We start from the raw sequence: 16,674 nt of genomic DNA on the forward strand, positions 1-16,674 counted from the left end.
CGTATTAGAACGTTGTTACAACTTGCTATATTGATTGTTATAACTGGTTAGGAGGGGTTAAAACTTGTTCGAACGTTGTACCAACTTCGTAGTTTCGGTGTGTGTTTGGTGGGCTGTCACTATTACTAGATATAACCGTCCTCAGCTGAGAGGAAATGTGTTGGAGACATCTAGAGAGGAGTGATGGAGAGAGGGATATGACAGCAGATGGAGCTAGTGAGAGAACTGAGTGAGAAGGCAGGAGTGACCTAGAGAGGAGTGAGAGAATTCCTTCACCTAATGAGAAATTGGGATTTTGTGAAAATTATAGAACGGGTAGAGATAGCGAGCTTAGCTGGATATTACAGTAGTCTGGAGGTTGTGACTCGACTTACAGTAGTCTGAAGGTTGTGACTCTCTCCTACAGTAGTCTGGAGGTTGTGACTCTCTCCTACAGTAGTCTGGAGGTTGTGACTCAACCTACAGTAGTCTGGAGGTTGTGACTCAACCTACAGTAGTCTGGAGGTTGTGACTCTCCTACAGTAGTCTGGAGGTTGTGACTCTCCTACAGTAGTCTGGAGGTTGTGACTTTCTCCTACAGTAGTCTGGAGGTTGTGACTCTCTCCTACAGTAGTCTGGAGGTTGTGACTCAACCTACAGTAGTCTGGAGGTTGTGACTCAACCTACAGTAGTCTGGAGGTTGTGACTCAACCTACAGTAGTCTGGAGGTTGTGACTCTCCTACAGTAGTCTGGAGGTTATGACTCAACCTTCAGTAGTCTGGAGGTTGTGACTCTCCTACAGTAGTCTGGAGGTTGTGACTCTCCTACAGTAGTCTGGAGGTTGTGACTCTCTCCTACAGTAGTCTGGAGGTTGTGACTCAACCTACAGTAGTCTGGAGGTTGTGACTCAACCTACAGTAGTCTGGAGGTTGTGACTCTCCTACAGTAGTCTGGAGGTTGTGACTCTCTCTTACAGTAGTCTGGAGGTTGTGACTCTCTCCTACAGTAGTCTGGAGGTTGTGACTCTCTCCTACAGTAGTCTGGAGGTTGTGACTCTCTCCTACAGTAGTCTGGAGGTTGTGACTCTCTCTTACAGTAGTCTGGAGGTTGTGACTCTCCTACAGTAGTCTGGAGGTTGTGACTCTCTCCTACAGTAGTCTGGAGGTTGTGACTCTCCTACAGTAGCCTGGAGGTTGTGACTCAACCTACAGTAGCCTGGAGGTTGTAACTCTCTCATACAGTAGTCTGGAGGTTGTGACTCTCTCATTCAGTAGTTTGGAGGTTGTGACTCTCTCCTACAGTAGTCTGGAGGTTGAGACTCTCTCCTACAGTAGTCTGGAGGTTGTGACTCTCTCTTACAGTAGTCTGGAGGTTGTAACTCTCTCCACCAGTAGTCTGGAGGTTGTGACTCTCTCCTACAGTAGTCTGGAGGTTGTGACTCTCTCTTACAGTAGTCTGGAGGTTGTAACTCTCTCCACCAGTAGTCTGGAGGTTGTGACTCTCTCCTACAGTAGTCTGGAGGTTGTGACTCTCTCCTACAGTAGTCTGGAGGTTGTGACTCTCTCCTACAGTAGTCTGGAGGTTGTGACTCTCTCCTACAGTAGTCTGGAGGTTGTGACTCTCTCCTACAGTAGTCTGGAGGTTGAGACTCTCTCCTACAGTAGTCTGGAGGTTGTGACTCTCCTACAGTAGCCTGGAGGTTGTGACTCAACCTACAGTAGTCTGGAGGTTGTGACTCTCTCATACAGTAGTCTGGAGGTTGTGACTCTCCTACAGTAGCCTGGAGGTTGTGACTCAACCTACAGTAGCCTGGAGGTTGTGACTCTCCTACTGTAGTCTGGAGGTTGTGACTCTCTCATACAGTAGTCTGGAGGTTGTGACTCTCTCCTACAGTAGTCTGGAGGTTGTGACTCTCTCCAACAGTAGTCTGGAGGTTGTGACTCTCTCCTACAGTAGTCTGGAGGTTGAGACTCTCTCCTACAGTAGCCTGGAGGTTGTGACTCTCTCATACAGTAGTCTGGAGGTTGTGACTCTCTCCTACAGTAGTCTGGAGGTTGTGACTCTCTCATACAGTAGTCTGGAGGTTGTGACTCTCCTACAATAGCCTGGAGCTTGTGACTCAACCTACAGTAGCCTGGAGGTTGTGACTCTCCTACAGTAGTCTGGAGGTTGTGACTCTCTCATACAGTAGTCTGGAGGTTGTGACTCTCTCCTACAGTAGTCTGGAGGTTATGACTCTCTCCTACAGTAGTCTGGAGGTTGTGACTCTCTCCTACAGTAGTCTGGAGGTTGAGACTCTCTCCTACAGTAGCCTGGAGGTTGTGACTCTCTCATACAGTAGTCTGGAGGTTGTGACTCTCTCCTACAGTAGTCTGGAGGTTGTGACTCTCTCATACAGTTGTCTGGAGGTTGTGACTCTCTCCTACAGTAGTCTGGAGGCTGGGAGGCCATCAGGTTGCTGTGTATTAAGCTGCGGGCACCTGGAGGTTCTCCCTCGCCTGAGAGGGACGGTCCCCGCCTGAGAGGGACGGTCCCTCGCCTGAGAGGGACGGTCCCTCGCCTGAGAGGGACGGTCCCCGCCTGAGAGGGACGGTCCCCGCCTGAGAGGGACGGTCCCCGCCTGAGAGGGACGGTCCCCGCCTGAGAGGGACGGTCCCTCGCCTGAGAGGGACGGTCCCCGCCTGAGAGGGACGGTCCCTCGCCTGAGAGGGACGGTCCCTCGCCTGAGAGGGAAGGTCCCTCGCCTGAGAGGGACGGTCCTCGCCTGAGAGGGCCGGTCCCTCGCCTGAGAGGGACGGTCCCTCGCCTGAGAGGGACGGTCCTCGCCTGAGAGGGACGGTCCCCGCCTGAGAGGGACGGTCCCTCGCCTGAGAGGGACGGCCCCCGCCTGAGAGGGACGGTCCTCGCCTGAGAGGGACGGTCCTCGCCTGAGAGGGACGGCCCCCGCCTGAGAGGGACGGTCCTCGCCTGAGAGGGACGGTCCTCGCCTGAGAGGGACGGTCCCTCGCCTGAGAGGGACGGTCCCTCGCCTGAGAGGGACGGTCCCCGCCTGAGAGGGACGGTCCCCGCCTGAGAGGGACGGTCCCTCGCCTGAGAGGGACGGTCCCCGCCTGAGAGGGACGGTCCTCGCCTGAGAGGGACGGTCCCTCGCCTGAGAGGGACGGCCCCTCGCCTGAGAGGGACGGTCCCCGCCTGAGAGGGACGGTCCCTCGCCTGAGAGGGACGGTCCCCGCCTGAGAGGGACGGTCCCTCGCCTGAGAGGGACGGTCCCCGCCTGAGAGGGACGGTCCCCGCCTGAGAGGGACGGTCCCCGCCTGAGAGGGACGGTCCCCGCCTGAGAGGGACGGTCCTCGCCTGAGAGGGACGGTCCCCGTCTGAGAGGGACGGTCCTCGCCTGAGAGGGACGGTCCTCGCCTGAGAGGGACGGCCCTCGCCTGAGAGGGACGGTCCTCGCCTGAGAGGGACGGTCCCTCGCCTGAGAGGGACGGTCCTCGCCTGAGAGGGACGGTCCTCGCCTGAGAGGGAAGGTCCTCGCCTGAGAGGGACGGTCCTCGCCTGAGAGGGACGGTCCTCGCCTGAGAGGGACGGTCCTCGCCTGAGAGGGACGGTCCCCGTCTGAGAGGGACGGTCCTCGCCTGAGAGGGACGGTCCTCGCCTGAGAGGGACGGCCCTCGCCTGAGAGGGACGGTCCTCGCCTGAGAGGGACGGTCCTCGCCTGAGAGGGACGGTCCCTCGCCTGAGAGGGACGGTCCTCGCCTGAGAGGGACGGTCCTCGCCTGAGAGGGAAGGTCCCCTCATCCTATCTCAATCAACTTTTTTTTATTATTTTTTTATCGAGAACTCTTCACTGGTCACTCCAACTTTTCCAGAAATATCAGTTTGATTGTTAGGAAATACAGGTTAAAAATGAGTGATGTTATATTTTGTGTTATATTATTATATATTATTTATTATTTATATATAATAAATAATATATTATTTATTTATAATATATATTTATTATTTATTTATTATTATATTATTTATTTAAATATTATTTATTATTATAAATTTATATTTATTATTTATTTACTATTATTTATTATATATATTATTATATATTATTTTATATATATTATTTTATATTATTATATATATATATTATTTATATTATTATTATATATATATATATATATATATATATATATATATATATATATATATATATATATATATATATATTATTTTATATTATTATTATATATATATATTTTTGTGTTAGATTTTCTTATATTTTGTGTAAAATATAAGGTTTAGTTAGACTGTTGTACACCTGTATAGTCAGCCAGTATTTTAATGATTTGTAGAAGTTAAGAATAAAGCTTCTGAATGTGGTATAGCTTTATCAGCCAGTCAAGCGAGCAGATGTATGCAGAGGTATGTATCTGAGGAGGAGCACGAACCCATCTTTTTAAGATGTAAGTTTTACAGTGACATATTTTCAAGCGTCTCCCCAGATTACTGTAATGGGAGATGTTAGTAATTGTGAGAATGATGAGTAGTTTGAACCTTGGCGATGGGGAAACAGTTTGAGTCATGAATATTCACACCTTGTAGGTTCAGGTGATATTTTGTGTAGTGAAGGTGGTTAAGTGAGGAGGGCCCTGCCCAGGAGGGTTACGGGCTATTCATGCCCGTGCCACCTCTTGGGTGGCTTAATCTTTATCAATCAATCAATCAGACATTTGTTGCTGGTCACCATTTGGTCCGGGAGACATCTCCCGTCACGCAGGGTGCAGTCGCACCTCCACAGATCTCTAGTATCATCTATTGATACTGGTAATGGCTCAAAAGGGCCACCACTTACGAGCTATTCATGCCCGTGCCACCTTTTGGGTGGCTTCATCTTCATCTTAACACATTCATAAGGGAGACATCTCCCGTCATACAGGGTGCAGTCGCACCTCCACAGATCTCTAGTATCAGCTTTTGATACTGGTAATGGCTTAAAAGGGCCACCACTTACGGGCTATTCATGCCCGTGCCACCTTTTGGGTGGCTTAATCTTCATCAATCAATCAATCAATCTTGGGTGGCTTAATCTTTATCAATCAATCACCCAGGAGGGCCACAAGACACAGCACTCGTCTCAGATTAATAGCAGTCTTTATAATCTATATTCTCTGCATTGTGGAAATATAAGAACGACCACCTGGATCAAGAAATTTAGTCAAAACAAGTTTGGGAAATAAAATATATCTAAAGTTTTCCGAGGTATTGGGTTTTATTGCAAAACAATAAATTAATAAGTGGACATTTAAATTTTTACAGCAGTTATCCCTTGAGAATGAACAGAAAATGGATAGAATATTTAAACTTCTCTCTTGTCCCTTCGTCGGTGGCGTGTGAGGGCCTCTGCCTCTTTGGTCACATATTTTAATAATTTGATTTAAACCAGGTACTGTTTCTATTTTGCGGACCGTCCCATGCCAGACTATTATTTACATGTCGATTAAGCCGCTTTTTCACATTTCATTCCTTTATCGTCTGTACTTTTAATATAATATTGCCTTAGAGAATAGTTGTGTAGTCCTCCGTCGTTCTTATACCCGTATCTCTGACCGTTTTCTATGGGTATAGTTGCGTGTGCCAGCGGTCGGGGCCTAGGTGTTGCCTGCTCCCTCACTCCACTCAACTCAACTTACTCCTGCTCGTCAATTCCTAGTATTGTGTACGTTCATTTCTAGTGTGTGGTGGTGCGGCCCAGAGCCTCACTTCCTCTTGTACTTGTCTCCGGCGGGGACCCCTGAGGCGATCCTGACGAAGTGGGGGAGGACGGCCACGAGGACGAAGATGACCCCAGCGTGCAGGAGGAACTCGGCCAGGTACCACAAGGTCATGCTCGGGGAGAGGGACTGGTGGATGAACACGCCCACCTGACTCACTCCCAGGCTCAGCACCACTAGCGACACCACCATTTTCCAGGTGAATCTGAGGGAGAAAAAGAGTAAGGTGAGAGAGAGAGAGGAAAGAGGAAGAGGGTGGGAGGGAGAGAGAGAGGGGAAGATGAGACATTTCCTCCTCGCCCCACTCACCATCAACAGTTTGTCGCCTTTACCTGAACCAATTTGTCGCGTGTGTTCTCCCTCCGCCCCAGCCCCATCACCTCCCACCACAGTAGCACCCTTATTCACTCTGGTGAAGCTGCACTCTGCCGGTGACTGGTGGCACTCTTCCTCGCCTGCTCTCACTCCCTGCCTCACTTACCTGCAGCGGTTGGCACTCCCTCATCATCATCACCACTGCCACCCCCCACCTGGTGCCCACCCCACCCCACCCACCGCCACCCACACGTGGTGCCCACCCTACCCACCCCCACGTGGTGCCCACCCCACCCACATGTGGTCCACAGGTAGCAGGGGATTTCATCCCCGTTGTATCCCTGGGAGTATCTACCATTATCTACGTATAGTGAGGTCTGAAGGTAGACTGAGTCCTTAATTTTTTTCCCCCATGTCACACTCAGCAGTATTAGGAAACCTGGTTGTAAAACGATTGGTGGGTGGTGTTCCAGGAAAGGCAGTAGGGTAAGGCTTGCGCTATGTGAAGACAAAGCTGCGAGGGCTGTGAACTACAGTCAGAACTCATCCCCTGGACCCACCTCCGTAAACATACCGGTAACAGTTTGGTTGTCTCCTGCCCCTCCCCGCACCCTCTCTGCATCCTCCCAGCACCCTCCCCGCACCCTCCCTGCACCTTCCCAGCACCTTCCCAGCACCTTCCCAGCACCTTCCCAGCACCCTCCCAGCACCTTCCCAGCACCCTCCCAGCACCTGTAACAGGATCTATTACAGGTGCTGCACTGTTCCACCGGGGTTAAGCTCACCCCTTTCCTGTAACCTGGCTCGCAGTGCTGTGTAGGTGACCAGTGTAGTGACACCTGTTGTGGTGTACTCAGGTGTACTGCCTGGGCGTGTCCCCGACACTGGAGAAGCTTTATAATATACGGCGGGCGCGCGGCGGCCTTATTGCTGACGATAATAAATTATAATTATACTAAATAACAATAGAACAACATATTGCCCTAATTATACCATGAGTCCGTTAATGAGTCACATCAGTGAGTACGGGCGGGCTGAGTATCACTATTTATACAAATCACTACTTTAAAGGGATGCTATCATTTCCGGCTGACAATGAGTATTGATGCTCAGTAGTGCTGATGCCTGAACATTCTTTGACGTACCGGCTGAGCTGAGCTGTATGGCGGGCTAGAGCGGGGCTGAGCATTGGCCTGTGCACAGGTCAAGGAGGTGACACAGTGCGTGTGGGGACCTCACAAATTGGCTCCAGAGTGATATTAATCATTAGTAAATCTGCAGAAGGTATATCAGCGATGCACCGACAGTGTCGTGTATCGTAGTGAGGTGAGGGACACCTACGGAGGTACAGCTGCGGCCAAAGGTGTCATTCTTAGGTGTAAGCAACGTAACTCCTCCGCAACACTTGGCTGTCCCTTCCCCTCAGGCGACCCCATCCCTCATCTCTCACCTGCAACAGCTAACCCTCTCTTCGCATCCTGTCAGATCTCACCTCACCTCTCTTGTAGAAATTGCCTGTCTTTCCCCTCTCTCGTAATGTTTACGGGTTTTACGGGCTCGCCATAGCCCGTGCTACATACACATTTCGTTCTGAGTAGATAAACAACAACAATAACCCTCTCTCGACACCCTCCTCACCTGTTGCGGTTGGCTTTCTTGAACATGGGTGAGGCGAGCCCCTGGCCCAGGCCGAGGGAGACTCCGGAGTACCTGGCGAAGGAGTAGAAGGGGGTGGTGTCCACGTGAATGTACTCCCTTCTCATGCACCACTTGACGGCCTTCTCCAGCGACCACATCGCGTTACCGCCCAGGAAGCTGTAGGGGGGAGAGAGAATGGCTGGGTGGGTGAGTGAGGTATAGTTAGTGATGGCTTGAGGGTATCTAAGAAGGAGTAGTATACCTGGATTGTACCTGGATGGGGTTCTGAGAGTTCTTCTACTCCTCAAGCCTGGCCCGAGGCCAGGCTTGACTTTTAAGAGCTTGGTCCACCAGGCTGTTGCTTGGAGCGGCCCGCAGGCCCACATATCCAACACAGCCTGGTTGGTCCGGCACGTCGTGAAGAAAGCTATCTTGGCAAAAACTATGGCCGTAGTGAGGCGAGAGTAGCATCATGGCGTCTGGTCGCTCTCAGTCACGGGACAGTAACCACTAATGACTCCATTAGTGTGCGCTTACACCAGAAATTGCAAATTTTAGGGATATTTGGACACGTTAAATTAATTAACGAGATCCAAAGTGTTGACAGGGAATTTGTGATCATTTGTTTATTTTGGGTCCCGGTAGTACAGTCGGGTCAAGGAGAGGGGGACCCATTTCCTTTCACCTAATGCACCCGTTCACCTAGCAGTAAATTGGTTCTCAGGCGATGGCAGCTTGTTGTGAGGTTGCATCCTTGGGGGGGGGGCGGGTCTGTAATTCGACCCTGGGGGGGGGGATCTCGATATTAGCCTGTTACGAACCCGACGATGGAGCAGCGACGTCAATGCCATCTGTGAGTCTGCTCCCTAAACCCCCACTAAATGGACGACGCCATCTGGTGGTGGCAGTATGATACTTGCAAGAGACGCTAGATTCCTGCCCTGGTCAGCTCGAAGAGTCGCTGTAGCTGACCTCTGGTGAGGTGGCGCCTAAAAATCAGCGCCATCTATTGTGGGAGGAGTTGTATGTTTGTCAGAGTCCGTAAGTTGTGTTTCCTAGTGTCCCAAGTACCGGCCAGTTTACTGATGATGTGTCTGTATCCACAGAGGCGACGTAGGGCTGCGGTGGTACGAGGACAGCCTTATCTCTTATCTCTCTACTCCATTCTGCTTTACGTGAGCAGTGAACCACCGCCGAAGAGGAACTGAGTAATATCTGCTGTCTGCCTGTGAAGTGGCAGTGACAGAATTCGGCGTATCCCAGGACTGGCTAGAGGAAGAGACGACCGACAGTGAGGTGCTACGGAGGAGTGTACCTAGCTAGTTGCAAGAAGCTCTTGCCAGGGGTTCGCTAGCCTTATATTTGTTCATGTAGAGGCCCAGCAGCGCGAGGCTGATGTTCTCTGCCAGCATCAGGCTGGAGAGTGATTGTGAGCGTTCACAAGGAGCACCTAGTGAGACTGTAGACTGGCTGGCCCATGGCTAGGGTAGACTCGTTGGTGTTTCCCAGTTCTGGTTGAGGACGGTACTGTGTGTTGAGGAAACACGGAAGTTGAAAAGGCTGCATTCCGTGAGCATAGAGGAGTGCTTAGTGTCCTATGAGAGTGACATGTGAATATATCAGTGTAGTAATACTTCGCTAATGATTCTAATAAGGTTATGGGAAAGTGATATGTGAATATATTGATAATTGATGAAGTGTCGTATTCCTTTCAACTCCCCCCTTGTGTTTTACTTGCATTACCAAGCTCGCTCCTTGAAAGCCACTACCGACTTGGGGTCGGATACTAGTACTTTGATTCCTCCAGCAAAGAACCCGGTTGCGACCCATAGTGGCTATAACAAAGTCTAACGTGTATGTGTACACTCTGGCTTCCTGTCGCCCAACACAATGAATTACTATTATTATTATGGTGTTATATTAACACAATTACACGGAGGTGGTGACGTGGGTCGTTGTTGAGTATTTTCTCTGGTGGTGGAGGCGATGCACCAGTGTCCATGGAGGGGTGTGGCACTCTCACGTGCGTTTGGGAGTCTAAACGCCTGCCAGTAGCACTTGGCCAGTAAGATACAACTGTGCTTGAGGATGAAGGTGAGGATTATGGTGGTGGCTACCACCACCTGACAAGAGTCAGGTGGTGGTAGCCACAGTGAGCGGACGTGTTTGATCGCTCCTGCCTGCTGATTCGTGCCTGGCCTCAAGAGTGTAAATTCTGCTGGGAATAAGTGATACACTTTTCGACGTCTTGGGAATGAAAATTGGTGAATTGACCGGCTTCCAAATACTACGCAACAACAAGGTGGTCCTCACCTTTGCCACAGCTATGTGCTTTCAAAACGTTTTGGAGAAATATAAGGGTAATGATGTGAAGTTATAGGATGGGAATGCTTCTGTGAATATCAAGAATTTTAGTTTGAACTACACCTATGTTGTGGTGCAGGACACGCCTTATGAAGTGCTGAATGATACTTTGTGGCGCGTGCTTGCACTTTATGGGAAAGAGGTGGAGGTTCTAATGAATCATCGTGTGAATGAGCCAGTGAAAGTGCTGCTTAATGGGACGAGGACAGTCAAAATGGTCCTCGAGTGGAATATCCCATCTTCTGTTACAGTGATGGGTAACACTAACCGCTACGCATTCTGTATTCTGGACAACCGAAGATTTAAGTGTGGGGAGGCCAGTCATATGGCTGCTACTTGCGACATTGCGTTGGCAGATCGGGTGACTGTTCCGGGAGGCCGACTTTCCGCCACTGCAGACTATGGATGCTGCTTGCAGGATGGAACAGGATGCGGTGACCCGATGAGATGACGGTACTGGATCAAACGGTGCAAGAGTGTGACGATGCGGCTCCAGTTGTGGGTATTTTCGTGGGCGGCGTGCAACCCGTTCTCGCACTTTCGTATAGTCAATATTGACTTATTAAGTCGGGTTGCGGCGTGAGAGTGGAGACCTCTGCACCTCGATGTGCTGAGGGTGTTTGTGGCGTGTCTTCTGAGATTAAGATACTAACCTCTGCGGTGATGGTGGCGGACATCCACGCAGAGGAAATACCAAGCGCCGTCACACCTGCCCGATCACTCAAGTGGACAGAGATGGTCATTGTGGTGAGGTGAAACCTGTGCTGGGTTCGGACTTCAACGGTGTTGAGATGGTTGGAAGTGAAGGCGCAGTGGTCGAGGTGGATGCGCTGGCCCCGTGTGACAGGCCACCTTTCCAGGACGTGCGTCGTGTGGAGGGCAATGGAGTTGCCCAAATACTGTTGAAGAGGAAGAGATGTGGTGGGTCTTTGGTGAGGATGGTTGAGGACTGTCAATTCACGAGTGCTGCTCCACAGGTGGACGATGCCTCGCCTCTACGGGTGCCTATAACATTGCAGGGGAGGGGGGGGGTACCGTGTTAAACTCATGTTGGAAAGGCTTATGGTTCTCGGCTGTGATACAGTCCCTGTTAGTTTTACTGATCACTGCATGTTGGAGGGTGTGGTGGTTAGTGATCAAATTAGGGTTGGGTCAGGTTGGTGGAAGTTGAACTGCAGTTTGCTTCACTGCCCGGATGTTGTCTGTATGTTTCGCGAGCTGTGGGGACAGTAAGTACGTTTAAAGGGACGTTTTAATTGTCTCCTCGACTGGTGGGACGAATGTAAGCTAGAGTACAAACGGTGGTTCATATTATGGTCTAAGCATAAGTGTGTGGAGAAGTTTGGGCTTTTGGGCTTGTTCCAGGCTAGATTGAGGACATTGTACGGCTTGATGGACAGTGCTGTGAATAAATTTGATGAGTTTACGTCTCTGAAGGACCGCATTAACGGGCTACGTGGGAGTTTTCTGCAAGGGATCAATGGTAGGCTTAGAAACAGTGAGACAGCTTCCTCTTATCTGCTGGGGCAGGAAAAAGCGAGGGTCCCGAAGATAATGACAGGTCTTAGGATGGATGATGGTGTGGTGCTTACAATACAGATGGTGTACAAATCTGTACAGATGTACAGATGGTGGATTAAGCTGTGTGCGGAGTAGGTTGGAGGGGCTCTATTGGAAAGTGGGGGGGGAGCGATGACGCTGGTCGATAGGGTGAGCTTCTTGCCAACTGTTCGACAATGGAGTTGTCCTTGGAGAATAATTTCCCTCTGCTGGCAGAGGTTTCAGACACAGAGGTGTGGGATGTGGTGCGTGGTCTGGCGAAAGGTAGGTCGCCTGGGAGTGATGGCTTACCGGCTAAGTTTTATGTCAGCATGTGGGAGGTGTTTGAATGTGACTGTGCAGGTGGTGAGATATTGTTTCCGAAATAAGGTGATCAGTAGGTCCCAATCTTACGGTATTGTTCGGCTCCTTCCGAAATCGTGGGATTTGCAAGATTTGAGCAACTGGAGACTCTTTCCTTGTTAAATCAAGATTGTAAAATAAAATCGAATTGGCGATAATAATATCGCCAACAGAGGGAAAATGTTGGCGAACCGTCTGAGGCTTGTTTAGGGTCGGATTGTATCGCCGGAACAGATTTGTGGTGTGCCTGGTCGTTCATGTGAGAGTTATAATAATATCATTATTCAACGGAGTGTTTCACGTAACTGCGAATAATATTCAAACTTAAATGATAAATTTGAATTGGTCTAAGGCCTTTCATAGAGTTGATCTCGAGTTTGTTTACCAGATTCTGTGTCGGGTGAGTGTGGCTGAGCGTGTTATTTCCTGGGTGAGGATGCTGTATCGTGAGTGTAGGAGTAGTGTTTGTGTCGACGGCTTACCGAGTGCTCCCTTTGCGATTGAGAGATCGGGTCGGCAGGGTTGCCCACTCTCAATGGTGCTGTATGTGTTATTTCATGAATCCCTGTATATAGCGGTGAAGAGGAGTGCTTTGATAGTTTCGCCGTCCTTGCCGAATTCGTTGTTTCTCCCGGTCATTGGGAATGATGATGACACTACGGTATTTGTACCAGATGAGGCTGCTGTGTTGGCTGTCCAGGATGTGTTGGTGATGTTTGAAAAGGCATCAGGTGCCGTGGTCTATCGTGAGAAGACGTGTATGATGGGGCTTGGTCGTTGGGCTGCTAAGTCCACCTAGGATGGTGCTTGGGTTCAAGTGATTGAGTGTATTAAGATACTTGGGTTGACATGGTGTCAATCCTATGAGTTGACAGTGAGAAGAAACTAGGAGTGTGTTGTGTGGTGGTCATGCAGTGACTTCCCTCTTGTCGGCGAGATGGTTGACCCTGTACCAAAAGGCGGTTGTGGTGATTTGTACAACCCGTCCTTGAATCAAGTCCATTACATCCAGTGGTCGACCCCACAGACGCATTCATAAGTTTTTACATGCTGTTCATTCAAAACGGGACTTTTCTCAAATATAAATTAATATTATATTATATTAGCATATTGTGCATATATATAGGCATAGGTTAGGTTAGGTGTTTAGGTTCTGTTGGCGATTATTTGTAGTACGTGGGTGAAGCATTTATAGCGTTGTGATTCGAACAAAATTCGTCAGTGAAGCACTTGTTCCGGATATGTTCGAACATCAGCAGTTGTGAGTCTTGTGTAAACCGCTTTTCATTCATAAACAGGGGGTTTGGCGGGTGCATGGAATCACTTTTGGATATTTGTTTGGAGGATGGGCTGCATTTACAGCATTGTGGTTTGAACAAAATTCGTCAGTGAAGCACTTGTTCCGGATATGTTCGAACATCAGCAGTTGTGAGTCGTGTGTAAACTGTTTTCATTCATAAACAGGGGGTTTGGCGGGTGCATGGAATCACTTTTGGGTCTTTGTTTGGAGGACGGGCTGGAATGGTAAGGTGCAACCGTAAGAATGGTTTGTGGCTCATTGCACTCTGTGCCGCTGAGTAGCAGGGTGGCAATGGAAATGCATCAGATGATTTTTAGATATATGTGGTGTGGCAGGTACTAGCCTATCAGGCAATCGACGTTGTTTAAGTACCAGGAGCGGAGGACGGGTGGGCATCCAGAATGTTTTATAAGTCGTTGGCTATTATGGGTGTAACATCTATGCGGGAGCCGTTGAAATGCGATGGTGTGAGCATTTTGGGGGTATTATTACTGTAAACTGTGTACAGGTTATTTGCTGGAACTGCCTGCATACAGGGATGTTGCCTTTGTGATCCCTCCAGATTACTCATGTGTGATTGATATTTTGTGGGGTATTTGCCACGTAAAGGATCCTGTGCAGTTGCCGAGCTAAAGGGTGTATGAGCTACTGCTCCCTGGTGCGTCTCCTGTGGTGGAGGAGGCGTTCCTTCTCTTTAATTGGGATGAGATGTGGGGGAATGTTAATAAGTATATTGAGCCACGACAACGGGATCTGGGGCCAGATTCACGAAAACACTTACGCAAACACTTACGAACCTGTACATCTTTTCTCAATCTTTGGCGGCTTTGTTTCCAATTATTAAACAGTTGGTGAGCTCCGAAGCACCAGGAGGCTGTTTATAACAATAACAAAAGTTGAATGGGAAGTTTTCATGCTTGTAAACTGTTTAATAAATGTAACCAAAGCCGTCAAAGATTGAGGAAAGATGTACACGTTCGAAAGTACTTGCGTAAGTGCTTTCGTGAATCTGGCCCCTGGAGTACAGGTACTTGCATGAGTCCCTCTCTACTGATGCTCGACTCCACGTGTTGGGTATTTGGGGTAGTGACGAGTGTGGTTATTGTGGTGGTCCCGAGAGACTGCTCCATGTTTTCTATTTTTGTAAACATAGAGCTGCTCTCGCGGCCTGGTTGAGAGGCACGATTACCGCTCTGTGTGGGGCTAATGTCTTTGTTGACCCCTTGAGCATGTTGGTGTTTAGTTTCCACTCCTCCAGTGTGAAGGTTCGCAATACATTGACTGTGTTACTGTCGGATTATATATTTTGCCTCTGGATAGGGCAGCAAGATTAGATCCTGTCCACAGCCAGGGTCCTGTGGACTGGACCCTGCAGGTCTTGCAGGCTCGGGTACGGTACGATGGTTGGTTGTTTATGGATGTTGCTTGGGGATGGTATGGAAAATTATTTTATAGATGGTTATGTACGTGTTTTGTAGTACTATTTTGCTTTAATGCCTTATTGATTAATTTGCAATTTGCAACTAATTGCAAACTTTATGCAATTTGTTTGCACAGTTGCACAAAGCACTGTGCAAACAAATGTGCTTTGTATGCACAGTTTTTCTTGTATTCTGCCATTTTTTCGTATAAATGTTAATGTTATGTTTTAGTTTGTGCTTGTTACAGTGGAAACTGTTCTTGATTTAAGATTTGTGTATACTGTTGTATTTTCCTGTTCTATGCTATGCGATTTGAGTAACTATGTTGTATACCGGTACCACCAAGTGTGTGTTCTTTAACGTGTAATGTTTTATTTTTGGTTTATTTTGCTGTTAATGTAATTGTTACTTCCCATCCCCGAGATGGAAGGTTTTGTCATGCTGTGCTGGGACTGACTTATTGTGTGTTGATGCTGTTGTCAAGTTGTTCTGTCTCTGCTTGTATAGCATTGTCCTGCTCTTGTGTAGATTGATTCCTTCACATGTTCTGGATATTTTCTTTTATATATATTTAGCGTTTATATTAAAAAACTAAAAAGTGTAAACAGTTTGCCTTGTACGTAACTGTAAAGCGCTCAAGTATAGTCAGGAAAATGGCAACTGAAATACTGAATTACACAGTTGCCACTGTTCCATCGTTTAGCCCAGCCATAAAATGTCGAGATCTGGGAGTAGCCTCGAGGGACAGTGACGGAGGTCCTCACCTGTAGGCGAAGAAGGTGCCGAGGACGGAGACGACGATGGCGGCTGTGAGCACCAGGTACTGGGGACGAGTGAGGACCTGCAGCCTGGGGGTCCGCGACACCTTCATGGCGATCACCAGACCTGTGGGAGCACCAGCACACAGGTGGGTAGCGTGGGAGGGGGCGGGCAGGGATAGGTACACTGGGAGGGACGGAGGGAGGGGTTGAGAGAGGGAAGTATATGAAGTGTTAAATTGGTTAGTGAGAAGGGAGGGAGGGGGAGCCATACACATGTATACACCTACCTCACAATACATATGTGTATATACTCGCCTCACAATACACATGTGTATGGTGAGGTGGGTGTATACATGTATACACCTACCTCACCATACGCATGTATACACCTACCTCACCATACACATGTATACACACACCTCACCATACACATGTATACACACACCTCACCATACGCATGTATACACCTACCTCACAATACACATGTATACACCCACCTCACTATACACATTGTTTGCTGATGATGCAAAAATTGTGAGGAGGATTAAAACAGAGGAAGATAGTAGGAGGCTACAAGATGACCTAGACAGACTGAATGAATTGACCAACAAATGGCTACTAAAGTTCAACCCGAGTAAATGCAAGGTCATGAAACTGGGCGTGGAAACAGGAGGCCAAACACAGGATAACGAATGGGAGATGAAGTATTTCATAAAACGGATTGAGAGAAAGATCTTGTACTTGATATCACACCAAATCTGTCTCCTGAAGCCCACATAAAAAGAATTACATCTGCGTCATACGCAAGGCTGGCTAACATCAGAACAGCCTTCAGGAACCTGTGTAAGGAATCATTTAGAACCTTGTATACCACATATGTAAGACCAATCCTGGAGTATGCGGCCCCAGCATGGAGCCCGTAACTAGTCAAGCACAAGACGAAACTGGAAGAAGTTCAGAGGTATGCCACTAGACTAGTCCCAGAACTAAGAGGCATAAGCTACGAGGATAGGCTGCGTGAAATGCACCTTACGACACTGGAAGAAAGAGTAAGGGGAGACATGATCACTACCTTCAAAATTCTCAGAGGAATTGACAGGGTAGATAAACATACTGTTTAACACTGGTGGTACGCGAACAAGGGGACACAGGTGGAAAGTGAGTACCCAAGTAAACCACAGGAGCGTTATAAAGATTTTTTTTTCAGTGTCAGAGTAATTAAGAAATG

General features: G+C 48.6%; 1 protein-coding gene across 1 annotated transcript; it reads right to left on the bottom strand.

Annotated features, from left to right (window-relative positions):
* Nucleotides 1–5,219: 5,219 nt before the first annotated feature.
* On the bottom strand, nucleotides 5,220–15,570 carry LOC138349762 (glucose-6-phosphatase 2-like; the record flags this gene model as incomplete). The annotated part of the gene is given in 3 exon segments (XM_069304314.1): nucleotides 5,220–5,950; nucleotides 7,699–7,875; nucleotides 15,450–15,570. Coding segments are annotated over 3 exon segments (518 nt in total), but the record flags the coding sequence as incomplete, so codon positions are not given.
* Between the last annotated feature and the right edge of the window lie 1,104 nt (nucleotides 15,571–16,674).

This window comes from Procambarus clarkii, chromosome 52 (genome assembly GCF_040958095.1).
Source record: "Procambarus clarkii isolate CNS0578487 chromosome 52, FALCON_Pclarkii_2.0, whole genome shotgun sequence".
Lineage (NCBI taxonomy): Eukaryota > Metazoa > Arthropoda > Malacostraca > Decapoda > Cambaridae > Procambarus > Procambarus clarkii.